Source organism: Pelmatolapia mariae, linkage group LG4 (assembly GCF_036321145.2).
Source record: "Pelmatolapia mariae isolate MD_Pm_ZW linkage group LG4, Pm_UMD_F_2, whole genome shotgun sequence".
Lineage (NCBI taxonomy): Eukaryota > Metazoa > Chordata > Actinopteri > Cichliformes > Cichlidae > Pelmatolapia > Pelmatolapia mariae.
Window position 1 is genome coordinate 9129974 of NC_086230.1, and position 25211 is coordinate 9155184.

Below are 25211 nucleotides of genomic sequence, written 5' to 3' on the forward strand. Positions count from 1 at the left end.
GAGGTGGCAGACATGGCCTTGTAGAAAAATGTCCTTGTGTGAACTACTCACACCCCAGTAAGATTCCTAAAACTGATAGTTAAAAACAGCTGTACTGTATTCAGAGTTGTCTTGCAGAAACTGTGGGGGCATGAGCAGCACGAGGTGGGGTATGACCCAGATTTATGCTTCAGCTTCAATCACATGTCAACTTTCAGCCACAATTCTCAGATTCAGAAATACAGACAGTGTGCCACTTTGCTTTGCGGTTTGCTTCTGAAGGTGGCAAGGCTGTCGCCCAGTCTTGTTTTTACTCTTAAGTATCTCCGTTTAACTTTTTTTTTTTCCATTTCATACTTTCTCTTTGTGCACGTTCGCACCTGCTGTTGTGTGAATGCTCTGTGGTTTTCAGAACAAGACGAAGAAGAGACGCTAGAATGCAGGATGCAGGAAATTTCCATGAGCTGATTAAATATTCTCACATCATTGTCGTGTGCCTTCCTCTTCCCTTCCATGAGGCTGTTTAGTGTATATCCCAGACAGTCAATTGGGAGTTGGGTGGTTTTTTTAAGTGTTTTTTGGAGACTATTTCAGGGTTTCCTATTTTGTTTTGCAATTCTGCAGTAGATAGAGTGGGAGGGAGGTGGGGGGGTTGCTGGGGCACGATTGTTTGTGCTGGATATTTGAATAAATTTTGGACAAAATTAGAGAGAGAGCAGAGAAGAAGTTAATCCATGTCCAGAAGTGAGCATGCCAAATCTTATCCCTAAGCAAATAATTCAACAGCATAAATTTAGGCCTCAACAAAGGCCTCAGTCAAACTCTATATGACTGTAAGGCTGATTTGGAGCCAAAAATGATTTATCTTTCTATAATATACAATAAGCTATCAAAACATTGCAAATGTATGATCATTAACACAGTGTTTCTATCTGCTAACAGTTCAATAATAACGTTACTTGTTTGTTAGGAGACATTTGTTTCCAGATAAACGTTCAATAGTTACACTTTTTCTTTAAGTCATCTTGTGGGTTTGAGCTTTTTTTTTACAGCTTTACTGTTGATATTGTGTCTCCTGCTTAGTTTAAAGCCAAAATTCAATCCAAAAGTTTTCTTTAAAAACGTATAAAAAGCATAAAAACTCAAAACTGCGGTGGCCCTAAGAGGTCAAAAACACTGCAACTTAAGAAAAAGAAATTAGAAAGAGACACAGAAATAGAAGGAAAGATATTGAAGAAAAAACACTGCAAAAACAATAAAACTGAATAAAACACAACAGAAACAAACAAACAAAAAAACTGAGACACACTTAAAAGTAGCAGAGAATTATAAATATAAAGAGAATTATAAATATATAATATTATGATTATTCATATAATACTGTAGATGCATGTTTGCTGTTCCACAGCTATTACCTCACCAAATACACTTCAGTTGAGGTTTGTTTGTTTATTTCCATTTTGTGTTATTAATTTTATTCAACTTTCATTTTGCAGTGTCTTTCTATTTTCTGTCGTTTGACCTTTCGGGGCCACTGTGCAAAACAAAACAGAGTCACGGGGAACTACAGAGCTGACTGATCATTTTCTGTAGGCTTACTGAGAAGCTGAGAAAGTTGCCCCTTTCTCAATATTCACAGTCACAGTCATTGCATACCCACTTATTAGCACTACTTTAATGTTAAACAAAAGACAAAGAAAACAACAGTGTACAGTTTATCTGGCTAGATCTGGTAAATAAGGCCCTTGCAGACATCATTTCATATGTGACTCATATGTGAATGAGCTTCGCGGACACTCTCGCTTCTCTCTCGTCTTCATCAGCTTGGTTCTTAATTTGAAACAATATTAAAGTATTTATCTATTAGGCATTTTTGACATTTCCAGGAAGAGAGCTCACTGTCCCTGAGCCTGTGTGCAAGAGCAGCTGTTGCAACACTGTGCAGCACAGACACGCATACACACACAGACACACACACACACATAGACCACTCTTTCTCACCAACATGCTATCTTTGCCAGTAAGTCTATTTTGCTGCACTTTTGAGAACCTTATGAGAACAAGTCCACATATCAACCGAACTTTACATAAATAAGGTCATCTCCGCTGGAAGAAAAGAATGGCAGACACAATCTGTCAGCTTCATCTGCAAATCATTAACCTCTTTTTCTTTTCTTTTTTTAAACATCAGTGGTTCCAGCATTGGGTCCCACAGTTCTGTTGTGGCAGTGCTAAGCTGGCACTTAATCAGCCCTTTTGTAATAGAAATACTTGGAAATATATGGCACCTCTTTTTGTGGAAAAGAGGGAACAGAGACGCTGTTCTTGTGAGCCAAAGAGAACTATACATTGAAATGCATGCTTTACTAACTTCCAACAAAACAAGTGTTTTGCATTTTTGACACAACCATGTACCGCAGCTCTGTCGAGCACTGTCACTGGGATGTCTGAATACAAACAAAGGACGTTTATGTATAACTGACCTATGTCTGGTTGACAAAATGCCATCATCGAAAAGAAAACAACTGTCTGTCTCAAAAGGGCTTTGGTGGTTATGCCACCACGCCTGAAGGTGAAAACCCCTGCATTTGGTATGGTAATCTGCCCCGTGAGCAGCGGCTGAATCAGTCACTCTGAGCTAAACAGAAACCCTGCGACCCTTATTGGACTTTTGATGTAAAGGTTGTCTCCCATGGGAAAAACTGCTTCACAGAGCAAGCTGCATGCTAAAAAGTACATGTTTTATCAGCTCTAGTGACAACATCACTACAGCTCATACATACATGATTATCTCAAGGGGAGATTGTTGTGTAAAGCTCGGCTTTACTGTAGTTACTGTAGTTGCTGCGTACCAAAAGGCTCTGAAAGAGTCTGAATGGTTGGCCAGGGAGCATCACAGCGCCAATAACTGAAAGCAGGACTTATGGCTGATTTAGACTTCTGCGGTGAGTCTTTGTAGAGTGTACTACATAATCTAAACACTGGGACTTTTTTCCCTCCTTGGTCCCCTCTCTTTGTTGTGGTCAGACTTTTTTTCTTTGTTTTTCAGAGCCAAACATATTTGTCCCTCACGTTTTTCCACTTTCTTTGCACATTCCCTCACGTCCATTCCCATAGTTTCGGCAATCTCCCTCCAGGAATTTTCTGACATTTGGGAGTCCTCATATTGAGGCAATGAGTGTTATTCTCTCGCTGATAAATTCACAAACTGCAGCGACAAAGTAGCCAAGAATGTGTAGGAGGAATGAAGAGTACTGAACGGGCCAATCGCAACAGTTACCGGCTGCTTCGAAGCAACACGTAGTTATGCTTCCAGGGATGTGCATGTGAGGTCAGTTCTTCAGTTCACAAGGGTTTGTGGTTACGAGGTAGGCAGGGCACAGATTTAACACAGAAGTATAAATTCCCTTGTGAGCTGTCTGCCAGTCGCTGTGCTGACATTGTGCACAACTCTACAGTCCAGTATTGTTTTAACTCCCCTAAAGCCTCATGAACCCAAACTTCAAACTTCCAGCAGATGTTCAGAACTACATGTATTCCACTAGTGAATCTATTATTGTTTTTTTTTCCTCCCTCCTTGGTTCCCTGCCTTCATGGGGCAGCTCGACTAAAGAAGGCCGTGGGCTGTTTGTTTTACGCTGAAGCCTGTTTTTAAAAAGTTCCTGAATGCTGGCTGGGAAATGGAGAGGCAGGAAGAGAGCAGGAAAAAGAGCCAAGAAGAGAAGAAAAAGACTTTTAAAAAATACGACAAAAAGTAAGAAAGGATGCCAAAGAACACTTGCGAGAGATATTGCTCATGTCACCGGTTTTGGTCTCCCCTTGTCTCTGTAACGTATTTCTTGCGGTTCAGAAGGTAAAAGGGAATTGAACTCGAAGGCTCAAAAGTTTGCTTTGACCCTGCCCCGGTGTCACCAGTTTATCGCTTTTGATGATTTCCATGAGTCCGGATGGAAGACAGTGACGATATCCGTCTGTGTCAAAGTAAGGAGGAGACCGCGGGGGATTCAGGATGGAGGCCTGGGGATTTTGATGAGCTTTGCTTTATGAGAAATGTGGAGTTCTGCCAGGGGATGTGAGGGACTCAGAAGGGGGCCTGTGAACTCAACCGCTTCGCTGCTGTGACTTAAGAAGGGGGTTGTGTGAAACGGGTGCCTCCCTCACTCGTGGTTGTGCGTGGGAGGGAGGTCACGGACCCACCCTCCCTGTAGAGAGCGCGGGCTGATGAGGGGAAAATAACAGGGTGAAGTGGCCTGAGGGGAACGCTGTAGTGGCACCCTCTAATCACAGCCGCCTCACTCACATATGGATGAAGAAAATATACGTTGTGCAGGGTCAAACAAAGGAACACACACACACACACAGAGCAGATTCTTTTATAGTCAAGACATATAAGTGAGTAGGGCACACACACACACACACACACACACACACTGGGTGTTGTTAAAGCTATAAAAGTTCAACTAAAGTACAATTCTTTTGACCTTTTGGCACAAGAAATTGCATCAGTGACCAGTAAGAAGTTACCGATCTTTGAGAGAACAGAAAATTGGAGGCATAGATAGGAAAATTGCTCATAAATAATAAACTAAGTTAAACAAAATAGGAAGAAGATCATAAAACACTGTGGCTGATAACGTGGCTAACTAGCATGTTAGCTCACTGGATAACTTTGGTTTAAAAGGTGTATTTTTGCATTTCTTATTTTCTGACATAAAAACGCTGTTGATATGTAGATGGTAATATCAAACATGGCCAAAGTTTCAAATAATGATGTCACTTTATGAACAAATAATCCTTGTGAAACAAAAGCTCAGATTTCACTCAGTTTGGTCTTTGGGAGACGATATTCCTAATGAGCTCATTTCAAGCACATAGCTGTTGCTTTAAGCAAATCCCCACCCAGCTGGTGTTCAAACCTTCAGTTTTGGGAGTGGCAGCCAATCAAAAGAAAGATAGTGAACATCAAAGCGCTTGTGTTACAAAAGATGAAGCTTAGTATAAGATAAACAAAGATTACTTGGAAGTGTGAATCATGCCGATCTACTTGAGATCAAGAATAAAAATATGTACAGGAGCATGCGAAAGTCTGGAGCCACTCCTCCATCTTTATATTTTGTTTTTCTAAGGAAATTCTTGTCATGTTCTTAAAAGAAGACATGAGCAGTAGTTCTCCAGGCTTTCTGGAGAAAGTTTTTGTTTGGATATTTGGCCACTTTTTCCTTGTACCTGACCATTTTCAGAGGAGTGGGTTTTTGTTTGTTTCACCACGTAACACTCACCTGTGAATCAATCAAACATCAAAAATGCACCTCAGGAATGAATCAGTGTTGTGTCTACCCATAACAGACAACTTATCTTTAGACATTTTTGAGTAAACTAGATGGGTAGAGGACAAAAGTACGGTACTGTGTCTGTAAACGATCATAATGTGTGATCTATTCCTGTGGCACACAGGAAACCTCACTGGCTGAATTCGTTTAAACTACACGTCATTGAACATAACCTTTAAATAGACCGGTGGGATTTGATTTATAGCACAACAGACATCAGACAGATTTGCTTTATCTGAACTTCTTGTCTGTTTTACTTCCATTTCACATGACTCTTTTCAGAAAGTCGGGGGCTTAGAAAGATGAAAAAAGAGACTTCACAAAGCTTAAATTGCACAAAAGAAAGAATTCAGTAGAGTATTTGTCGATCCCATGTAGCTGGTGCAGCGTGTCAGGGATTTTGGTATCGTGTGATGGAGACTTGGCTGCCAAGCACAGAAAGGGCAGAAGGGCTAAAAACTCTTTCGTTACACATGTGCTTATGGTCCCATGTGTTTGAGAACAGATGAAAAACTGGTGGTTTTGTTTGAACGGCGTAGCTTGAATTAATACGTGATGTTCTCCAGTCACAGCTGAGAGCCGGTCTGTGGCCGCTTGCGCAGGCCGAACAGCTTCACACATTGCGCTATTCATCATATCCTTCAGGAAGATTTATTTCCACTCAGTTCCCGTCTGACGTCTTTATTGCCAACATTTGTTCCCGCTGTTAACATGTTCAGCGACTTTGTTGTTTGTGTGTACGTGAGTGTGTTTTAAGTCCAGCATGATCAGATCAGAGGGAGGTCCAGGCTGTCGGCTGGATCTCACCTCTGGCTCACAGAGAACAGGGGGATGACCGCTTTACTCAATGTCTTCATTGTGCGGTGTAGGCTTTATGGCTACGTTAGGCAATTAAAACAGCAAATGAGACACGTGCGAACACAATCACAGTTAAAAATGGATATTTATTCATACCACTGCCTTTAACAGTTGTGTTTTTAGTCCTTTTTTTCTGATGCTTTTGTTGATTCCTTAATCTGTTTGGGGAAAAAACTAAACGTTCACAGGATTTGAGTCTTAGAGCTACATTTAGTTATTGTCACTATCACTGAGTCTGAGCACAAATTGTTGCTTATGACTCAGGTGTGCGAAATTGCCACTGTCAGCCATTTGACGTCAACTGTTTTGCAATGTGGTTACACCAAAGACACATGCCAGCGTCGATTAAAGGAATGAATAAGCCTGGGGGGTATATAATTTTGATGGATTTTGCAATTTCAAATCAGTTGCCAGTTCCCAACCCTAATCACAATAAAATATCTGAGTGTCAGAGATCTGTGTGAAAAATAAAGACAGTTTCTTCAAAGAAGTTGGTCCAAAAGGTTTTGGTACCATTGTCATTAAAACCAAACAGAGAAGAAAAGCACTATATAAATGCCAGTCCATTTGCCATTTGTGGCTCTTTCATCATCATAAAAATGTGTTATATAAATGATGAACATATTAACAACAGCAGCAGCATATACATGTAATCTAAAAGAAACGTGGTGCTATAAATATTAGTTTGCGGAAGCAAAACCGTGATGCCTGCAGTTATTTAGCCATAAATTAAAGTGATACAGAGAGTGAAACTACAGGAGGAGCTGGATTAACCCTCATGGACAAAGAAAATAATTCATCCTCTTAGATTAATAAAGAAAGTCCCAGTCTATCTCAGCTACCATAGGACGAGAGGCAAAATATACACTAGTCTGTTACAAGGAAACAGATAACCATCCAAACTCACAGACAATAACAATCACCAATTAATGGGGAAATAAAAGAATTTGAATTGCTTTGGCACCGCCATCCTCTATGTATCACATTTATTTGATTGCAGAACCAAACGTTTCCTGAGCTTCGATCAGATTGTTGAGCTATATCATTTGCAGCGCAGTCAATTCTGAAGAAATGTCCAAATGCGCAGCTCTTTATCGAAATGACCGGGAAGCCCCATGAGCTGTCCTATGGGCAGCCCTGTGGAAGCACTGCTTTCGAGATCGCCCTTTGGTAAAGGTATTGCCTCTAAGATCTACCGTTTACTGCAAGATCAGTTAGCTGACCCTCTTTCCAAAGTTAAACGTTGCTGGGCCCAAGATCTGGTAGTGGACGTATCTCCAGCTGAATGGGAGTCATGTCTTCATAATATTAATATGTATAAGGAAATAGGCAGCAGATTTATCCAGTTAAAAATAATCCACAGGTGGCGTCAAACACCACAACAATTGCACAAATGGAACTTGATTCCTATGGACAATTGCTGGAGATGTGATGGCCAGGCTGCCTCGATTCTGCATATTCTATGGAGCTGTCCGGCACTTTGGGACTGGTGGGAAAATATCATGGAGGTCATTTTCAGTGTTCCGAAAAGAAGATATCGCATCTCACCAAAACTGTCCACGTTTGGTATAACCACAGGACTTTCTGAGTGCGACTTCTCCCCCCATTTAAAAAAATGGATCATCCTGGCCCTTACTACGACTAAACAGGTCTTGCTAAGACACTGGCGGGAAAAGCCCCCCCCCCATGAAGAATGGTTAATGACGATGGTTAAACTGGCATCCTATGAAAAGGTGACTTGTGGTCTACTAGACAAACTTTATCAGTATAACTGTACTTGGTAACTACATGTCTCTGGACTTGAATTGGGTTGAGGTGAATTGAACTGAATTGTGGAAAAAAGACGGAGTACCTAGACAGAAGCTACACAGACATTATATATATATAATAATCTTTTTGGAGCCAGGGTTTCTCTCACGAGAAGACATTTTCTAGTACTAGTTTGGGTTTGCCATCACTTGTAAATGTGGATTGACTCAAACCTTTCGTCTTGCCAGCTAGCTGGCGGGCAACATAGCAGCAGGAGTTGTTTGTCACACCCTAAAAAAGGTGACTGATTCCATGACAGATTTGATGTGTCACAATCACATCAGAGTTTACATTGGTCCTGAAGATAACATGGGAGAAGCTTACAGTCCTGTTATCTGTGGTTCACAAAATCTACTTTAAACCATTATTAGTAATATCGTTCTCACTTTGTCCTGGACGCCACCCCCGTCCTCCGAATTCCCCCTGACTCCAGTGTAAAATTATCAGATGAAGCCAATAGCAATAAAGATTTTCTCCTTAAAAACAGGCATCTGTATGACCATTTCACAGCTTGAAAGGCAAAGTTAGAAAACATAAACATTCCTCTGTTTCATACTTGTTTTTCTTGGCTGGTCGGTTTGTTGGACCGGCAACAATAAGCGCAGACACCAGAGCCTTGGAGAAAAACACTCGCTGTAATTGGCATATCTTTAGTCTTTTTTATAGCTCACCATTTTTTCCCACACACACACCAAACGAAATGCATTCCATCTTTAAAGCCTACAGTCAATAAGCTGTCTTGGCTGCTCATAAATTGTTTTCACTCTAGCTAAAGACAGCTGTTGTTTCTGAGGAAGCTGGTTAACAATATTTAGTACTTATGCCAACACACAGGACTTGTCAGAACGTGCTTGCCCTTTGTTACACTTTCTCTTTGGGATTCCAACGTCACAATGACAAAGAGCTACACCCACGGACATCAGTCATAGCTGTTATTTAATCACTGACAAGCTTTTCTGGCCAAGTTTATAGGTCCCACAATTCTCATGGCAGCTGTTTGTGCAAATGCCTGTGTGTATGTTTATAGGGTGTCTACGTGAGCAGTCACATGCTTGCATTTTGGTCTGTGTGGGGGGCTGAGTAGGCAGGTGACCTGGATTTCCCATCACTGGACACTTATCCCCAGGAAAGAGAAAGGGAAGCTGCAGCGGGTCTGTCAGCAGAGATCCCCCTCATTGATCATTGGCACCGTGACACACTGCAAGCACACATCAAGTGATTTGTTGGCTAACACTGCTCGAGACACCTTGGTAAGAGTTCACACGCCATTTAAAAGAGACGACTTTCATGGTGTCACTCCTGCACACAAACAGATTAAAATAAACACATAACATTTCACTAGAATTTAATGGACTTGCGTATAACAAGGATAAGTGGGTCTTTAAGCTTTGGGATGGTGAAAAGCGGGAGTTGTACTGATACAGAGAAAAGACTTTGGGTGTTGTCACAAAATCAAAACATCAGTTTCTGAAAAATACAAGCACAACAATTGAATCAACGACACAGGATTGTCTGTTCCAAAATGATCTTACTACTTACCCTACCATTAAAAGAATACCTTAATATCCATGTTTCTGTTTATATTTTTGTACATTAATATTTACACAAATCCAGAGGTGGGTCAAACACCTTTAGCAGCAATAACTTTAAGTAATGGTTTTCTGTGTGACTCTCATATGGTTGTTTGCTCTTTTTTAAAAGATTCCTTCAGTTCATTGAGGTTTGTGGACATTTTCTTTAATGCACACCTCTCTTATGGTTCCACTGCAACATATATAAGGAGTTGAGGTCTGCACTTTGACTGGCTCAGTGGACACCTTGATCATTTTTTTTAGCTGTTGCCAAGCGTTAACTTTTGGACAGACTCTAGGTCATTGATCAGCTCATTGACTTTAAGGGGCTCAGGTCCTGTGGTTGCAAAACAAACCCAAGTCATCATCTCTCTTGCTGCCTCTTGCTTGGCAGTTGGTATGAGGTGTTTGTGCTAATATGCTGTGTTTGTGGTGCGTTATGGCCAAACTCTCCACTTTGGTCTCTTCTGTCCAATAGACATTGTTCCAGAAGTTCAGTTCGGTTCAATTCAATGTTATGTATATAGCACCAAATCACAACAACAATCACCTCAAGGTCCTTTAAAGACCCTACAAGTAATGCAGAGAAGACCCCTACAATCAGGCGACTCCCTTTTAGCAAGCACTTGGCGACAGTGGGAAGAAAAAAATCCCTTTAACAGGAAGAAACTTCTTGCAGAACCAGGCTCAGCGAGAGCGCGTCATCCTGATTAATGTGAAATTTTTAACGCAATTAACCCATCTGGAGCACAGAATGACTCAAAATCCCTGAAATGTCTCTGTCAATGCATTTCGGGCAGTTTGTCCAAAGTTGTCCATTCTGCACTCTAGATGGGTTAAATGTGTTAAAAATTTTAATCGCATTAATCTAACGTGTTAACATTGACAGCCCTACTTAAAAGTAGAGAAGTTGTCTGTCTCCTGAGTCAAAACTGAAGTGCTGTGGTTTATTCTGCGGGGCGACCGTGGCTCAGGGGGTTGGGAAGCGCATCTGTAACCGGAAGGTCGCCGGTTTGATCCCCGGGCTCTCTGTCCTGGTCGTTGTGTCCTTGGGCAAGACACTTCACCTACCGCCTACTGGTGTTGGCCAGAGGGGCCGACGGCGCGATATGGCAGCCTCACTTCTGTCAATCTGCCCCAGGGCAGCTGTGGCTACAACTGTAGCTTGCCTCCACCAGTGTGTGAATGTGAGAGTGAATGAATAGTGGGATTGTAAAGCGCTTTGGGTGCCTTGAAAAGCGCTATATAAATGCAATCCATTATTCTGATTCAAACCTTTAGAATTCAAATTCCTCCTGGGAAACAAGCCATACTTGTTTAGTCTTTTTCCATTTGCATTGTCATGACATTTAATATGTCACAGACTGACAGATGACTGTAGAGTCTGAGATATCGCTCTTGCGTTCTTTGCAGTCTCTCTCAGCATTGCATGGTCTACTATTGGGGTCAGTTTGCTGAGACATCTACTCCTGGAAAGACTGTGGCATTGTGTTAACACACACCTGAATTGTGCTGCTTTTATTGAGGTGCTGACATTTATTGACGGCTAATTTATGGAGAAAATCAGATGAGCAGCACCTGGCTGCTACTTACCATCTTAATTCCTACAGAATCAGTACGGGTGTACTTGGTCTTTCACAGGACTAGATAGAGTCTTGCAAAAGCTTCATTTTTTTATGATTCTGCATTCATCAGTTTTATGGATGCAACACCCATGTACATGCTAATTAGCACTAACAGCAATATAAAATACTAGAATTTCTCTCGTCACACATTTGTACAGTTGTTATGAAGAACTGATGTTATTCATAGAGACTAACCGCATTTTTTGTACCACAATGTAAAAATGGTTTTTAATATCCCTAATTTATCGTAGGAATCAACAGTTATTAACCAGGCTCAAGTAGGCTTTCAGGAAACTTTCTGCTCTTTTTAGATACTTTTTGACGTATAGCTAATATCTATGAGAATTCCTATAATACAGTATCCAGCATTACTTCAAAGACCAGCTTTCAGTGCTTGTCCATGTAAACAGGATTAACAGTTTGCCGTAGCATACTCATAACACACCTTAGCTACAATTAGCTGACTTAGCTAACTTGTGTAATATCAGCTAGGTATAAAACATTTTAACAAAGCTTAGCATTCAGCTGATAAAAGTGACAGTCACAATCCGAAATCATTTGGTCTGTTTTTGTCTGCAGCTGCCTGAAATGTAGGACTTGTTATGGTAAATCCAACCGTTGTCACACACTCCACACACTTGCACTTTTGCTTGTATGAAGCTTGTGAGGCCACTGCTATTAAATCAGAGCAAAGTGATCTTCCATTAGCCTTTTCTGCCAAATGCTGGTAAACTCAACAAAAGACTTATGTCTTACATCGTCCGTGCAATGTGTAGTGTTGTACTGCGCATCTAGATCGGCATTATTCAACAGACAGCTGAATGAAAACTAGAGCCAAATGTCGTTTGTCATCCCACGTCTCCTACACGTTTCCGAGGCAAATGGTCCCGTTCCAACAAAAATAACATGCTCAACACATTAGGTTTGAAAAACCAGTGGGCACAACTTGGAACAGAGGCCCTGTATCTCAATCCATCCACACCTGTGTTTTAGTGGCAGCGCTGTTGCTATCCAAGGATGTCAGGAAGGTCACGGGCTTGAAAAGAGAGCCCAGCTGGGTTTGCTGATGTGACTCCGATGGAAGAATGTGTCTGTCAGCGTTGAACTTGTCCAGTGGGACTCACCCCTGGAATCTGTTTAGTGTCACGGCTGAAGGTTTTAGGTTTTGGCTTTGGTGCCTGTCTAAAACCACTTCTGCAACGTGCGTATCAGTCTCTGGACATGTAGCTGGAGAAGTTATGAAAATGTGATGGCTGATTTCAGAAATGGTTGATATAAAAAAGTATGCTGTTGTTTTAATCTTTAATGTTCTGTAGGAGTTCATGACAAGAACGCACAAGTGTTCACGGTTTCTCTGTCAGAGGGGTGTTGATGGATTACGAGGAGAGGAGTCTGTGTTTGAGGCCCTCAGAGTAGCAGCCTGACTTCTAAATACACATCTGAGCCACCAGGGGTCATGACCCCAGGGTGTCAAGGGACCAGTTGCTGTGCAGGGCCTCTTCATGCACAAAGGAGCAAGTGGGGGTGAGTGCATGTTCTTAAACCACTTGCTTCAGATGTCAGAGAATAATTTACACTCGTGCTTTCATGTCACACCAAGAGCTCTGACATGTGCTACATTTCCTTATTTAGAAAAGTGTTACTGTCGCACATACTATGTTATTTTAAAGGATAGAAACCCCAAAATTAGTATGAAGTATATGGGGTTTTAGAGCTCTGATTGGAGAACACTTTTTAAGTTCCCTTTTTCCTTTTCTGTTCACCGCAGCTGTTTGGAAAATCTTTGCCCTGTGAGTAAATGGAGAAAACTGGCTGTGCCGAGTTTCAGTGTAAGCAAACCATCTCACGCTTGTGTTTTTCAAGGATTACCAAAACCAGGTGGTCTGCTCCCACCAACCTCTGAGATTTCTCACATCCCGTCTTCGGAAAACCTCATGAAAGAAAGTGTGCGGCTGCAGCTTGGCCGAGCGTGTTTATACGCTGGATTCTGAAGTATTATTGCCCAGGCTCTCTGCCATCTGCCCGCTTACATCACGCATCCCTCCAGCCGAGATGTTGTCTTTTTGTTTTATTTCTCAGGAGATTTTTATCCAAGCAAACTCTCTTCATACCACATTCATATTTTTTTTCCAGTGAAATACATCTGTGTCCCTTTCAGACAAGTACAAACAAGTTGCCAAAGCAGTGCCAGTCCAAATGATGACAGTTAAAGATTAGCATCCCATCTGAGGCTGAAGGCGGTATGAAACAAGGAAGTGAAAGAGTTCAAGCAGAGCAGTAATGTGTTGTATATTTTTTGCATTGCTGCTGTAGGTCTTAAACAGTGCCAGAATATCTCTCTCCATCATCCACTTGAGACTGTGAAGGCAGCCAAGCAGACAGGCGGGACAAACCCAGCAAAAGCTCTCCTGTGACTTCTCATTACAGTCTAATAGCTTGCTAGCTGCTCCAGCCAGCATCCTGACCTCTGACTATCACTCAACATGGTACCTGCTGAGCCTTAAAGCACTACATCTACATTCTTTCCATCCTTGGGCCTCTCCGCACAGCAGCTCAGGGGCGAACACTACACTTCAGACAAACCGCTACTGTCAGACTCAATAAAAAATAATGTAGGAAATGTCAACCCTGTCTTCCACAGGCATTTGGCCGGTCACAGCAGTTTTCTGAGTCAAAGAATACCAGAAGAACACTTAGTTCACTTAGTTTAGCACAGTGCTGATGCATTCTGACACTCTGACCGAGGTGCAGCGTGTTACTCCGTCTTACATGGCACACGCTTCACTCGACAGCACGATGAAAGAATTCCCACACCACTTGTGGCCCTAAATGTAAACAGAGAAATAAATGTAGAATTGAATGAAGGCCTTGTGGCAACCCAGTTTCAGACGCCTGGAACTTGACGTAAAACATTTCTGGTGTAACAGCGCCCTCTATTGGAAATTTCAAGAAACTCCATCAATCTCTTTCTGGCCAGGGTACACAGTATTCAGTCAATCTGTAATCACACAGTAATCACTGTGAATGTTAATTGGAGTTATATATGTCCATTCATTTAGTCACTTTAGGGTCTCGGAGCCTGGAGGTTATCCCAGCTGTCACAGAAACAGGATGCTCCCCGAGCAGGTTGCCAATCTGTCGTAGGGCTGGATAGGTGAGACAGACAACTGTACACTCTCCCATTCTCACCTGTGGCTAATTTAGACTCACCAGTTAATATAACATGCATGTCTTCTTAACTCTGAGAGGAAGCTGGAGTACATGCAACATGCAAACTCCACACAGAAAGGCTCTGTTTTTCCAAAATGGTCAGAAAAACTGATGTATATAGAGATCTGTGTGCATAAAGTCCAAACTGTAAAGTTACAGGAGCTGGATGCCATAAAAGCTCAGAAAATCAAAGGAGGTTTTATTGTTACTGAAGCCAGTAAATTGTTTTAATGAGGTGTTGAGCTCGCTACAAATCAGTTTGCTCATGGCAGCGGGTGTTTTTGGCTTTTCATCGTAGTGAGAGATTCTGTTTTAACTGTATCAATCTGACAACACTTTATAATAAGCTAAAAGCTGTAACTCCTCTGTAATTAAATGGAATTTCAATGTATTTTATTTGATATTATAATTTATTATTATTTACATACAAATACTTAAAGATAGGTACACCAGAATAAGGGGTAACAAGTCAGCTTTTACAGGAAACAAAGAAATTATATTTGCAAATATACTGTAGGTTAATTAAAGTAGTCTTTAAGTAATTTTAAGTAATGCCTAAGTAATTAGGTAGTAATTTAAGTATTGCATAACTTCAGGTATTTTACAGGAAAGGATGCACAAGTTTTTCTGTCAAAAATTGTAAATACAAAAAGCAAAAACAAGCAATATCTCCCCATTTTAAATACGCTGTACTTTTAGGGGCGCGGCCCATGTGGAGTGGCTTATCTTATCTAACTTCCAGGTATTTCACAGACACTACTTACCTGTACACTTTTTTTGGCAGTTATGTTCAAACAGTGATTGTGAAAGGAAATAAAAAGGTTAGACTTGGCTCCATCATGATAAGGTCACATAGGCCTGCAAATTTTTACATAATTTCTTTATTTATTTTTGGAAGTTGGTAAGGCAGAACAATCCTTATCACATTTATATTGATCAAATAAAAGGATAATTGAATAATAAAATATCCATTGTGCAAATCAAGACAATGCATATTCAATACATCTGCAAAAAGAAAAGAAAAAAACGTGACCCAAAAAGTATATTTGTCATATAAAATAGGGAAATATTGCTTGTTTTTCTGGAAGAAATTACCATAAAATTGCACACTACCTAAAATTACTCATGCAGTACTTTACTTACACTATAATTATTCATTTGTTTTCTGTAAAAACTAACCAGTTACCTCTGTATTCTTTAAGTATTTGTAGCTAAATATAATTAATTTCAAATAAAATACATTGAAATTCCATTTAATTACAGAGGGATTACACTTTTACCTCCTGGCTGTATTATAAAATGTTACCACTAGTTCAGTTAAATTTCTTCATCGCTGTTCTGTCTCAGGGTGTTTTTAGGGAAACTGGGTTCAGAGCGAGAGTTAATGATGAATTAGAGCTCTAAAGTACAAAAAAGGTAAGCCTTTGAAGAGTCTGCTCATACAGCGTAGAGACGAGCTGGGTTTGTGTTTCTCTTTAAAATATAATTGAGTGGAACTCTACAGAGCATTCATTCAAGTCAGAGCAATTCAGGAAAACATTTAAAGATTGAATGCAGAGTTTCCATCCATTTGGACTGCATAGTTTTAACAGTATTGTGGTTAATGTGATGCATAATGTCCAACAGACATTCAGGACACAGTTCTAGGGTTGGTAAATGCTAAATGGACTTAGTTCTTCTCCACTCTAACTAAACACTCAAAGCTTTTTTTTTTTAACTAGAACTCAAATTCATGATCTATTCACACAGTTATAGCTTTATTATATTGTATATATATTTTATAATGATCAAACACACACCTAAGTGGCACAAATGGAAAAAAAAGGTTGTTTGTTTGTTTTGCGTTTTGATTTTATTGGTGCTTCTGTGGTTAGCCCTGGTTCAATTTCAGGAGGAGACACAAACTCAACCTCAGTGGGGTCACAGACCCAGATAAATGGGGGGGTTGTGTCAGCCGTGCCAAATCAAACATGCGGATCCATCCGCTATGACAACCCCTTGGGCATTAAGGGGACAGCTGAAAGTACCTCTTATATTTATTTATCACCATAAAAGAGTGACATTATTGGTAAAATTCAGTACTCTGTGTGAAAGGATGAAGAGAGGTAGGAGTACAAGAGATGATCAACTTCCAACAGACACAGAAAACCCCCTGAGGAGCAGAGGGCAACAGGAGAGAACGAGCGAGAGTGAGAACAACAGGTGTGTGTTTATAAGGACACTCATGCCCATCCGTTTTCTTCCACTTATCCAATTCGGGGTCCCTGATGGGGGGCTGGAGCACATCCCAGCTGTCACCAATCTATTGCGGCGCTAAAACAGAGACACTGACAATACAGTTCAATTCAATTCAAACCCATTTTAATTATATAGCACCAAATCACAACCACTTTGCTAATGTTTTAGTAAGGACCCCGCAATATTAGAAAGGAACCCCAATAATCAAACGACTTCACTATGGGCAAGTACTTGGCAACAGCAGGAAGGAATTATTTAGGAATTATTTAATTATAAGTATTTTTCATACTTTTAAAACACATTTTCACCAGATTATATCTTCATTAGATTGCTGCCTTTAGCTTTAAGCTATAGCTCCGTGTTTATTGAGGCAGGAGCTCCGTGCACATTTAAATGATTGTGTGCCACCCCATTTTTGAGGTCTGCGGGGTCCGTCTTTCTGCTATGTTCCTGTAGGCTGTGTTCTCTGATTATGTCGATGACCTGTAGCTAAAGAGTTTACCCCTTTTGCACCACAAGATGTCAGCACTTAGTCAGAGCACTACTGTCTTGTAACTGATAGCCTGTGCCATTCATTGTAAACGGATCCAGTGACTGAGCAGAGTGGCTGTAGGGACAAGAGCGCGTTGAGATAACGAGATGCAGGGAACAGGTTGCATCACCGCCTGCATGCTACAGAGCTGTTTGTCAGCCCGTAAATATTGTGTTAATGACCAGTTCAGCTCGTGAAATTTACACATCTAACCCTCCCCTAAACGGTGTGTGCGTGCGTATGTGTGTGTATCAGATGTGTGTTTGGCTCCGCACATCTGTTTTTTTCTCTTCTTCTTCTCTCTTTTTCTCTCTTCATCCAGTTATGATTCATGATACCTTAAATTACACGTTATATTATGTTCACTGCCCTGCCAAGATTTTAAGGGAATCAAGATGAGAGAGGGGGGCATTGTGAGAAAACAACCTCAGCTCTTTGAAGCAGTTTCAACCTCTTCCAATGAAAAACACGCTCGGAGGGGTTTTTTTTTTTTTGGGGGGGGGGGGGGGGGGTTGTTTTTATCACTCCCTGAATCATGTGAAGTGCTCGAAGCTTTCACTGAGATAAGAAAACATTTTAACTGAAGGAGCCCGCAACAGTTTCATAACCCAGTTTCTGACCTGCGCGTATTTGCAGTGTTCAAGAAAGATCCAGTGAGATTCCCCCCCCCCCCCCCCCCCCCCCCCCCCCCCCCCACGCCGGCACAGCTCCTGCCAAATGATGTTATTACACCGGCCCTTCGGAGTCTGCTCACTCTCCCACTTTCTCATCTGCGATACAGACAAATAAAATCTGTACAATAGGCGTTTTTGTTAGATAGCAGGGTTGTGATTTAATCTTTTAAAAAGGCCTTGTTGGTTCCCAGATTTTACGCGTTTTATCATAAAGAAAAGAAGAAAGGCTTCATAGAGGGGGCCCCGGGTTTAATGTTGCATAGCTTTTATGGTGACCCTTACAAAACAATTACCAGAAATAATAACATTAATTTATAATAAAGAAAGAAAAGAAAAGCGGAGGCCATATTTATCAGTGTAACATCGGGACTCATTCATCGCCACCTCAGTTCATCTGACAGCGTCTCCTCCACCGTCGGTCCCCCAAGAAGTGACTCCAGCGCGTGCAAGCTCGGGAACCGTGCCGCCCTGAGAGTGGCCTACCTTCAGCTTTTGTAGTGATTTGACGCTCCCGCTCTCGCCTTATTGAAACCACACATTGCGCTCGGGCCTGTTTCCAATGTGAAGACATGCGTGATGAATTTGGGAAATCATCTGCAGCTTTGCTGGTACCGTATAGCCCACCCAGTCCGGACCCGGTCTCTCTCTTTCTCCCCCCGCGCCTCCCCTCTGCCCCGGGGTATCAATACGATTAGAGGCAGGAAATGTGGGAATCCCCAACAAAGGGCTCCATCATTAAACACAAACAACCAGAGGCCTCCCAACAATACCGAGAGCGCCCTCCTCTCCACACTTCTCTTTTATGTCTGAGCGAGGTGAAAATCTATTACTTTCATCCCAATATTACCATTCTGCGTTCAGCTGCCCATTATTAAAGAGGATAATCTGGCGAGGTTATGACGGACTTATAGGTGTTCAAATGGAGAGCAGGCGGTGTAGAGTTTCGCCCAGCAGATTACGCAGACTGCACATCAAATATTGTTTCTTTCTGCATTTCACACGTGGTCACATCTAGCAATATGTCCCTGAGAGAAACGAAAGAATTCAGAATAAAATTCAGAATAAAATAGATACATAAATAAATAAAATAAGATATGAGATATAAAGGGCGCATAGTCTCTTCTTATCGGTTTATTCAAGGAAGGCGCTCATGCAAGGCAACAAATTATTATTTTCACAGCTGCCCAAAAGCAGTCATTCCAGTGTTGTACGTCTGAAAACGTGTAATTGTGAGTCAAGTGTGCATAAAGTGCGGCTGCAGGAGACTTCGAGAGGGATTAGGGTTTAAGTCCTCGCCTCGCGTAGAGAAGTGTTTGGGGATTTTCCCTCTCACACTTTAAATTATAATCTGATATCCCCCCTCCAAGGCGTCAGCCGGCAGATTCGGAAATTAAAATGTGTCATTTTGGTGTAAACTGACTTTCCATCACCACCGTGCTTTAGATTTGATTGCTTTTCGTGTTTTAGTTGGGAAATAAAACGAAGAGTGGAAAAAAAATACAAATAAAAAAATATTTTAAATTCTTTGGATTTTCAGGCAAATCTCATCAGGTTCCATACAGAGTTTATTAAAGACTGCTTCTAGTGGCGAAGAAACATACTCAAACTTTAATATTTTCCGATACAAAATTGTGATTTTAACTTATAGCCGTGAAAAAGTCATGCATGACACTTTTCTCCAATTAACGTCTTCTGGTGTATAAAAACACTCTTACTCGTTACATTTTTTTATATAGTTGCCAGTGTTTTTACGCAATATTTGTGAAATTAATTTTCCGTGGAAACTTTTTTATTCCGCTCCAAACGATCTTTCCTCTGATTTCCTCGATGGATTTCTGATGTGTCCGCGTGGACTTGGCACTGATGTGCTGATGATGAGAGTGCACTGGCTGGATGGCTGGTATAGGCCTCTTTGGTCTTTGCGCCTTTGCGCGGTTTTCATTGGTCAGGAACCTTTCCCTCGTGCCTCGACGTGACATCACAAGCACCCGACCAGCAGGAAAGCAGGAGAGTTTACAGATGGTGCTGGACATCTCCGAGGACGCACGCACTTTTACGCACAGTCAGTCCTGGCCGCTTTTTTGCGCGAGAAGTTGTGAAAATAAAAGGATATCAGCGTAGATGCTTTGCGGTTTGGAGAATCTGAAGTAGGAAATGGACTGCTCTCGGATCGTGTTTTTGTGAATGGAGATGGGCCGTGCGTAAAGATCTTTTCGTCGCCTTTGAAAGAAGAGCTGTCGCTCTCCCACCTGTTGCCAGGTGGTGTTGGCTTTAAAACCGCGGATATCTACTATGACATTAGGTTTGGAAATCATGGAGGATATTGTTATCGACGTGGTGGGGGAAGGACTCAAAGACAGCGCAGAGGAGCAGCTTTTACCTTTGGATGAGTCGCGAAGCGAGCACGAAGACGGCACGGAGACGTCCAGCAGCCAGAGTAAAGACAGGGAGACCTTCAGCCCTGCGCCAGCGTGTCTCCCTGCTCCTAAAACCAAAGGTCCCGCGTCGGTGAAGCCCCCATACTCATACATCGCTCTGATAACCATGGCCATCCTTCAGAGTCCAAAAAAGCGGCTCACCCTCAGCGAGATATGTGACTTTATCAGCCACCGCTTCGTTTATTACCGGGAGAAATTCCCCGCCTGGCAAAACTCTATCAGACACAATCTTTCGCTCAATGACTGTTTTGTAAAGATGCCAAGAGAGCCCGGGAACCCCGGGAAGGGCAACTACTGGACGCTGGATCCCAACTCCTCCGACATGTTTGAGAATGGGAGCTTCCTGCGGCGGAGGAAACGCTTCAAGCGGCAGCATTTTCGCTTCGACCCGCTCAAAGAGCAGCACCTGGAGCCCAGCGCGCTCCACGGCTTTCCACACAGCGCCTACGGGCTCGGCACGGCGGCCCTGCAGCTGCCAAGTCTGGAGATTTACCCCTACCTCCATCACCACGCGCCTTCGCAGTGCGGCCCCGCCACCATCCCACCTGTGAGCAGTATCCTGCCGGCTCTCTCCAGCTTCTTCTCGCGCAGCGCCCTGTCAGCCAAAGCTTTCCTTCAGTCTCAGCCGGGCATCGACGCTTTCTCCCCGGCACAGTGCACAGCGTATTCCTCCCCTCTGACCTCCAGCGCCGCATACGTCTCCCCCGCTCTCTTCCACCCGGCGGCTTCTCCGCACTTCCTCAGTTTACACCAGGAGTACCAGAAACTACAGACTCAGCGTGGCATCGGCGACCTGGCCAAACACATCCACACCAACGACGAATAATCCCCCCACTCCCCTCTCCTTAAAGCGGACTTTAATTTGTATTTTCTCAGGTAAACAGAGACATTTGGAGCAGATGCTTGCAGTGGAAATTGGATGGATCTGTTTTTGTTTTTTTACAAGAATGTTGCAGAAATGCTCGAAACTTTTCCTCGATCTCCCCAGCTTCATGGCAAAAACAACAGACGCCCTTTAAAAAAAAATCTGATCATGAATTATCATCTTTTGTTTAAATATTTAAATGACGAGTTTCCTTTACGTCTTTTTTCTGTAAAGAAATAAAGCTGAGTATTTAAACCTTGCGTTAATTTGTATTTTGCACACATGCATGTCAGGAATCTCATACTTTTTGAAATCATTTAAATGTGCGTGCACGGTTTTGTTTGCTAACAGCTGTTATAGCTGTTTTTTTTTTTTTATCTCTGGGTTTAAAAGGCTTTATATTTCTGGATTTCATTTTTATCTAAATTCCAATTATTCATACTAATGTTCAGAGGGGCAAAGAAAGTAAGCAGTCAAATTGACCTACATTAAATCAGTGCGCAGTCTTTTTTAGCCTTATGTCTTACACTCTCTCATTTTAAACACGTGACTCTCTTCTGCTTTAAATAACTGATCAAATACAAGCGAAGGTAACACTCGTAATTTTGGGATTTTTTTTCTAATTATGGGTCTCCAAGATCTTTTATTATTTATTTAATAATCTGATGTAATATTTAAAAGGAACCGCGAAACAGTGGCTTGTTAAATAAGAAATGTCATTATTTTTCAAAGTAATGGAGAAAAGCAACATGATGTTAAAATAAATAACAGGCGGGTCGAGGTCAAAGGCACTTTGGATGGCCTCGTTTTTAATGCGCATTAATAGAGAAATAAGAAAGGTTCTAATCAGACACCGAGCTTTTAAAGCAAGACTAAACGCATAGCTTATATTTATATGTATAAATATGTATAAATAATATTTATACAAGCTATGGTGTGTGTGTGTGTGTGTGTGTGTGTGTGTGTGTGTGTGTGTGTGTGTGTGTGTGTGTGTGTGTCGTTTTCATAGCCATAACGCTGAAAACATACATGCCTATAATAATTGGCTTATTTTGCAGGACCACACACAGAAAATGTGTGCAACACATTTTCATGTCAGATATTCATAAAGGCTTTCTGCTCATTTACTGACCAGAGTTTCCACACAGGAGGTTTTCCCAAACATTCCTCAATTCAGTTTATGTTTTTTTCTTTTTATAATCATGGTTTTGTCGTCTTACTTAGAAACATTAAAGAAAAAAACATTTAAAAATCCGATTTGAGTATTAGACAGTTTTAAAGAAGTAACTTTATTTAAATTCTGTTTTAAAAATAATAGAAATAAATAAATTCTGCCTGCGTTTTAAGCAATGCCTCTAAAAACAATCCTCTACCTTACAGGTTTCACAATAAGAAAATATAGCAATCAGATATCACTCTTTTTTTAATGTTGTATTTTTTTCCAATTATTTCTTTTCCATTCCCAATTTATCTTCCGATCTTTAAATCTCAGTTAAACCCAGTCTGATTAAATCAACCCCAATCTGAGGCTAAAATAAATATATCAGTCTTTCTGCTTGAGCAGTCACGCTGTGATTCAATCTGAGCGAACACAGAATAAATCTAAAAATATGTATTTCTGCTCATTTTCTGCTATTTCAAATTATCTGATTTATTTTCCCCTTTCCTTTTCATTTAAGTGCACGCGGCGCTGCCTCATAGTGAGAATGACAGTAGTAAAATAATTCGGGGGTTGCAGAGCATGGAAGTATTTATTTAATTCTATTCTGACTCTGCTTTAGATGGATTACCACGCTGAAGCTCTTGGACGGGGCTGATGGATCGCACCACACGCTTAGTCCTTTAGCAGGCTTTGGCACCCAGCGAGGGACTGAAACAAATAAAAAGATTGTTACCTGATGGCGAGCTGTTAAGCTGCCCGCTCCTAAAGGAAGAGCACATGCTCGCGCTGCATGTCTTCCTCTTTCTCTGCACTCCATTCAGGAAATGTCTTACCATTTTGGGATGATCAGATTTAATTCAATCTGTACTGAGGTTTTGTTTTTTGCTTTTTCTTTCTGTCTTTTTTTCCTCTTATAACCAAATGTCTAATATTTCTGGTGCTAATCTTAAACAGTGTGGCAAGAGCTGTGGTTCAGCTAATCCGTCATAAGATTCCTATCATGCACCGGGGCCCTCTTTTGCTATTAGAACTTATCTGATTGGAAAGCTAAACGTGCAGCTGCACATATATACTTTTAGTCAGCATCTGTGCTTTGCTTCTAATAGTGCTGTGCTCTACTAGAGTGTGGTGACTCTTTAAAAGTGCTAACACAGGGGCTTTATTATGCACTTTTGTGTCGCACAGAAGGTACTGATGCAGCTTATAAACAGCCACACGCATGCTTAGTATGTTCAGTGAACTCTATTGTTATATGACTACAAGGATAAGGGAATTAAAATGTAGTCTGAACCACAAGTAGCTCCAGCATAATAATTGAATGCTTACACTGTTCTTGTAAAGGGAACACTTCAATCGTAAAAGGATCTTCTTCAGGCTCCAGGGTGGATGTCCAAACCTTTTTACTCTTTTGTGAGAGTTTTATTTATTTACTGCCTGAATGTGTGCGCACACTCATTCTTTTCCTGTAGGTATGACTAAGGCACAGAAACGCTAATAACCCCATGAAATCATTTTCTTATAACAAGCTTGTTCTGCTGGTGGGGAGCCAAACAGAAAAGTGAAGCAGACAAACGCTGTCACAGAGACTGATTGGCAGCCAGGAAGAAGGAGTCAGGGTCTTTTACTTTCTTTTTTCTTTTTTTTTTTGGAGGGAGAGCACCAGTGCACCTGATAAAATAAGCAATTCAGACACCCCGGGCTCATACTCATGTGCACACACATCGGTTTTCCATACTGAGGGAGGTAAAAGTTGCCAGTGCAGTGCTTAAAGTCTTTTTTACTCTCCTTTTTTTCCCTTTGTGCGTCATTAAGTGTGACATGTTTTATTAAGTCTTCACTCGTGCTGCGAGTAATACCTCTTTTTTTTTCAATCATTAACAGCAAGATTTTCCCACTTTCAGCCAGACCTTTCTCTCTCTCTTTTCTGTGTCTTTTTATAAGGTCACCTCAGAGTTAAATACAATCTGCAAAGTCATTCTGAGTTTTGAAACAAGGGGATTGAGTTTCGCACCCTAAACGGGACCACAGAGAACTTAAATCAGTGTCATATTAAGATGATTCATCACATAAGTGGATGTGCAGCTATGTGACAGCGTGTCAGCGGTTGCGTGCCTTGTCGCACCAGCTGCGGAGGAGTTTCCGCTCAGTTCCACGCCGATGACCAGTCGGGAGCTATCTCGGCTTGTATCTGATGCGGAGCTCGCTTCTCTGGGAAAAGTGAGTCGATTCGGTCAGAACTCCATTCATGCCTGACAGCGCGGCCGTACCCTGCTTTCGTTCTCCGCTCTCAAACGCCAAGCCAAACAGGCAAGATAAACTCATTGGCGGAGCACCCCGCCTCGTTGCCTTCGCTTCTTCTCCTTCCACACAGCGAAAGCGGGGCGAGCGGTGCATTCTGGGACAGCCCCTGCGAGTTCAGCCAGGACAGGAAAAACAATGCGACTGTGTTGTTTGAAATGCGTAATTTGAAATAAATTCCCCTTGAATATTTTTCTTGCCCTACACTGTGCTGTTTCTTTTAATAAGCGTCTTTATTAAGAGGCTGCCTACGAGTCGTGGGTTAAGAAAGTGTCCGAATGTGGGCTGCAGTGGGTTAATTTCACTACGGATGAACACGTTGAACCGACATTAGTGTTATATTTCATATTTCTGTCAGGTCGCCGGATCAAAACGTGCCCTTCATCTTGTGCGAGTTCTTTCCAAGGGTCGCTTGTTTTAGTGTAAATATGAGCTCAAATTGACCTAATTTGGGAAATGTTACCCCCGTAGCCATGTAAACTCTGCGTCGGGTAGATCCACTGTTGCAGATAAAGCGGTCAGTGATTTGTGTTATTTCACTGGGGTGTTTTTTGTTTTGTTTTTCTCTTTCGTGCAGATTCAGAGTGGGGTGAACAGAATGGCTGCTAGGTGCTGTGGTTTT

At 41.7% G+C, this 25211-nt stretch overlaps 1 protein-coding gene and 1 long non-coding RNA gene across 2 annotated transcripts in view; both read left to right on the forward strand.

Moving 5' to 3' along the window:
- LOC134625936 (uncharacterized) overlaps positions 1–25211 on the forward strand; it is a 57255-nt gene that overhangs the window by 21443 nt on the left and 10601 nt on the right. The gene's annotated exons all lie outside the window — the stretch shown is intronic.
- foxd7 (forkhead box D7) lies at positions 19869–21342 on the forward strand. Its single transcript, XM_063470487.1, has one exon. It carries the CDS (start codon positions 20119–20121, stop codon positions 21088–21090), a length of 972 nt encoding a protein of 323 aa, XP_063326557.1. The 5' UTR covers positions 19869–20118; the 3' UTR covers positions 21091–21342.

Excerpts from the sequence above, each read along its gene's own strand:
- foxd7 (XM_063470487.1), top strand. The coding sequence starts at position 20,119 with ATGACATTAGGTTTGGAAATCATGGAGGATATTGTTATCGACGTGGTG.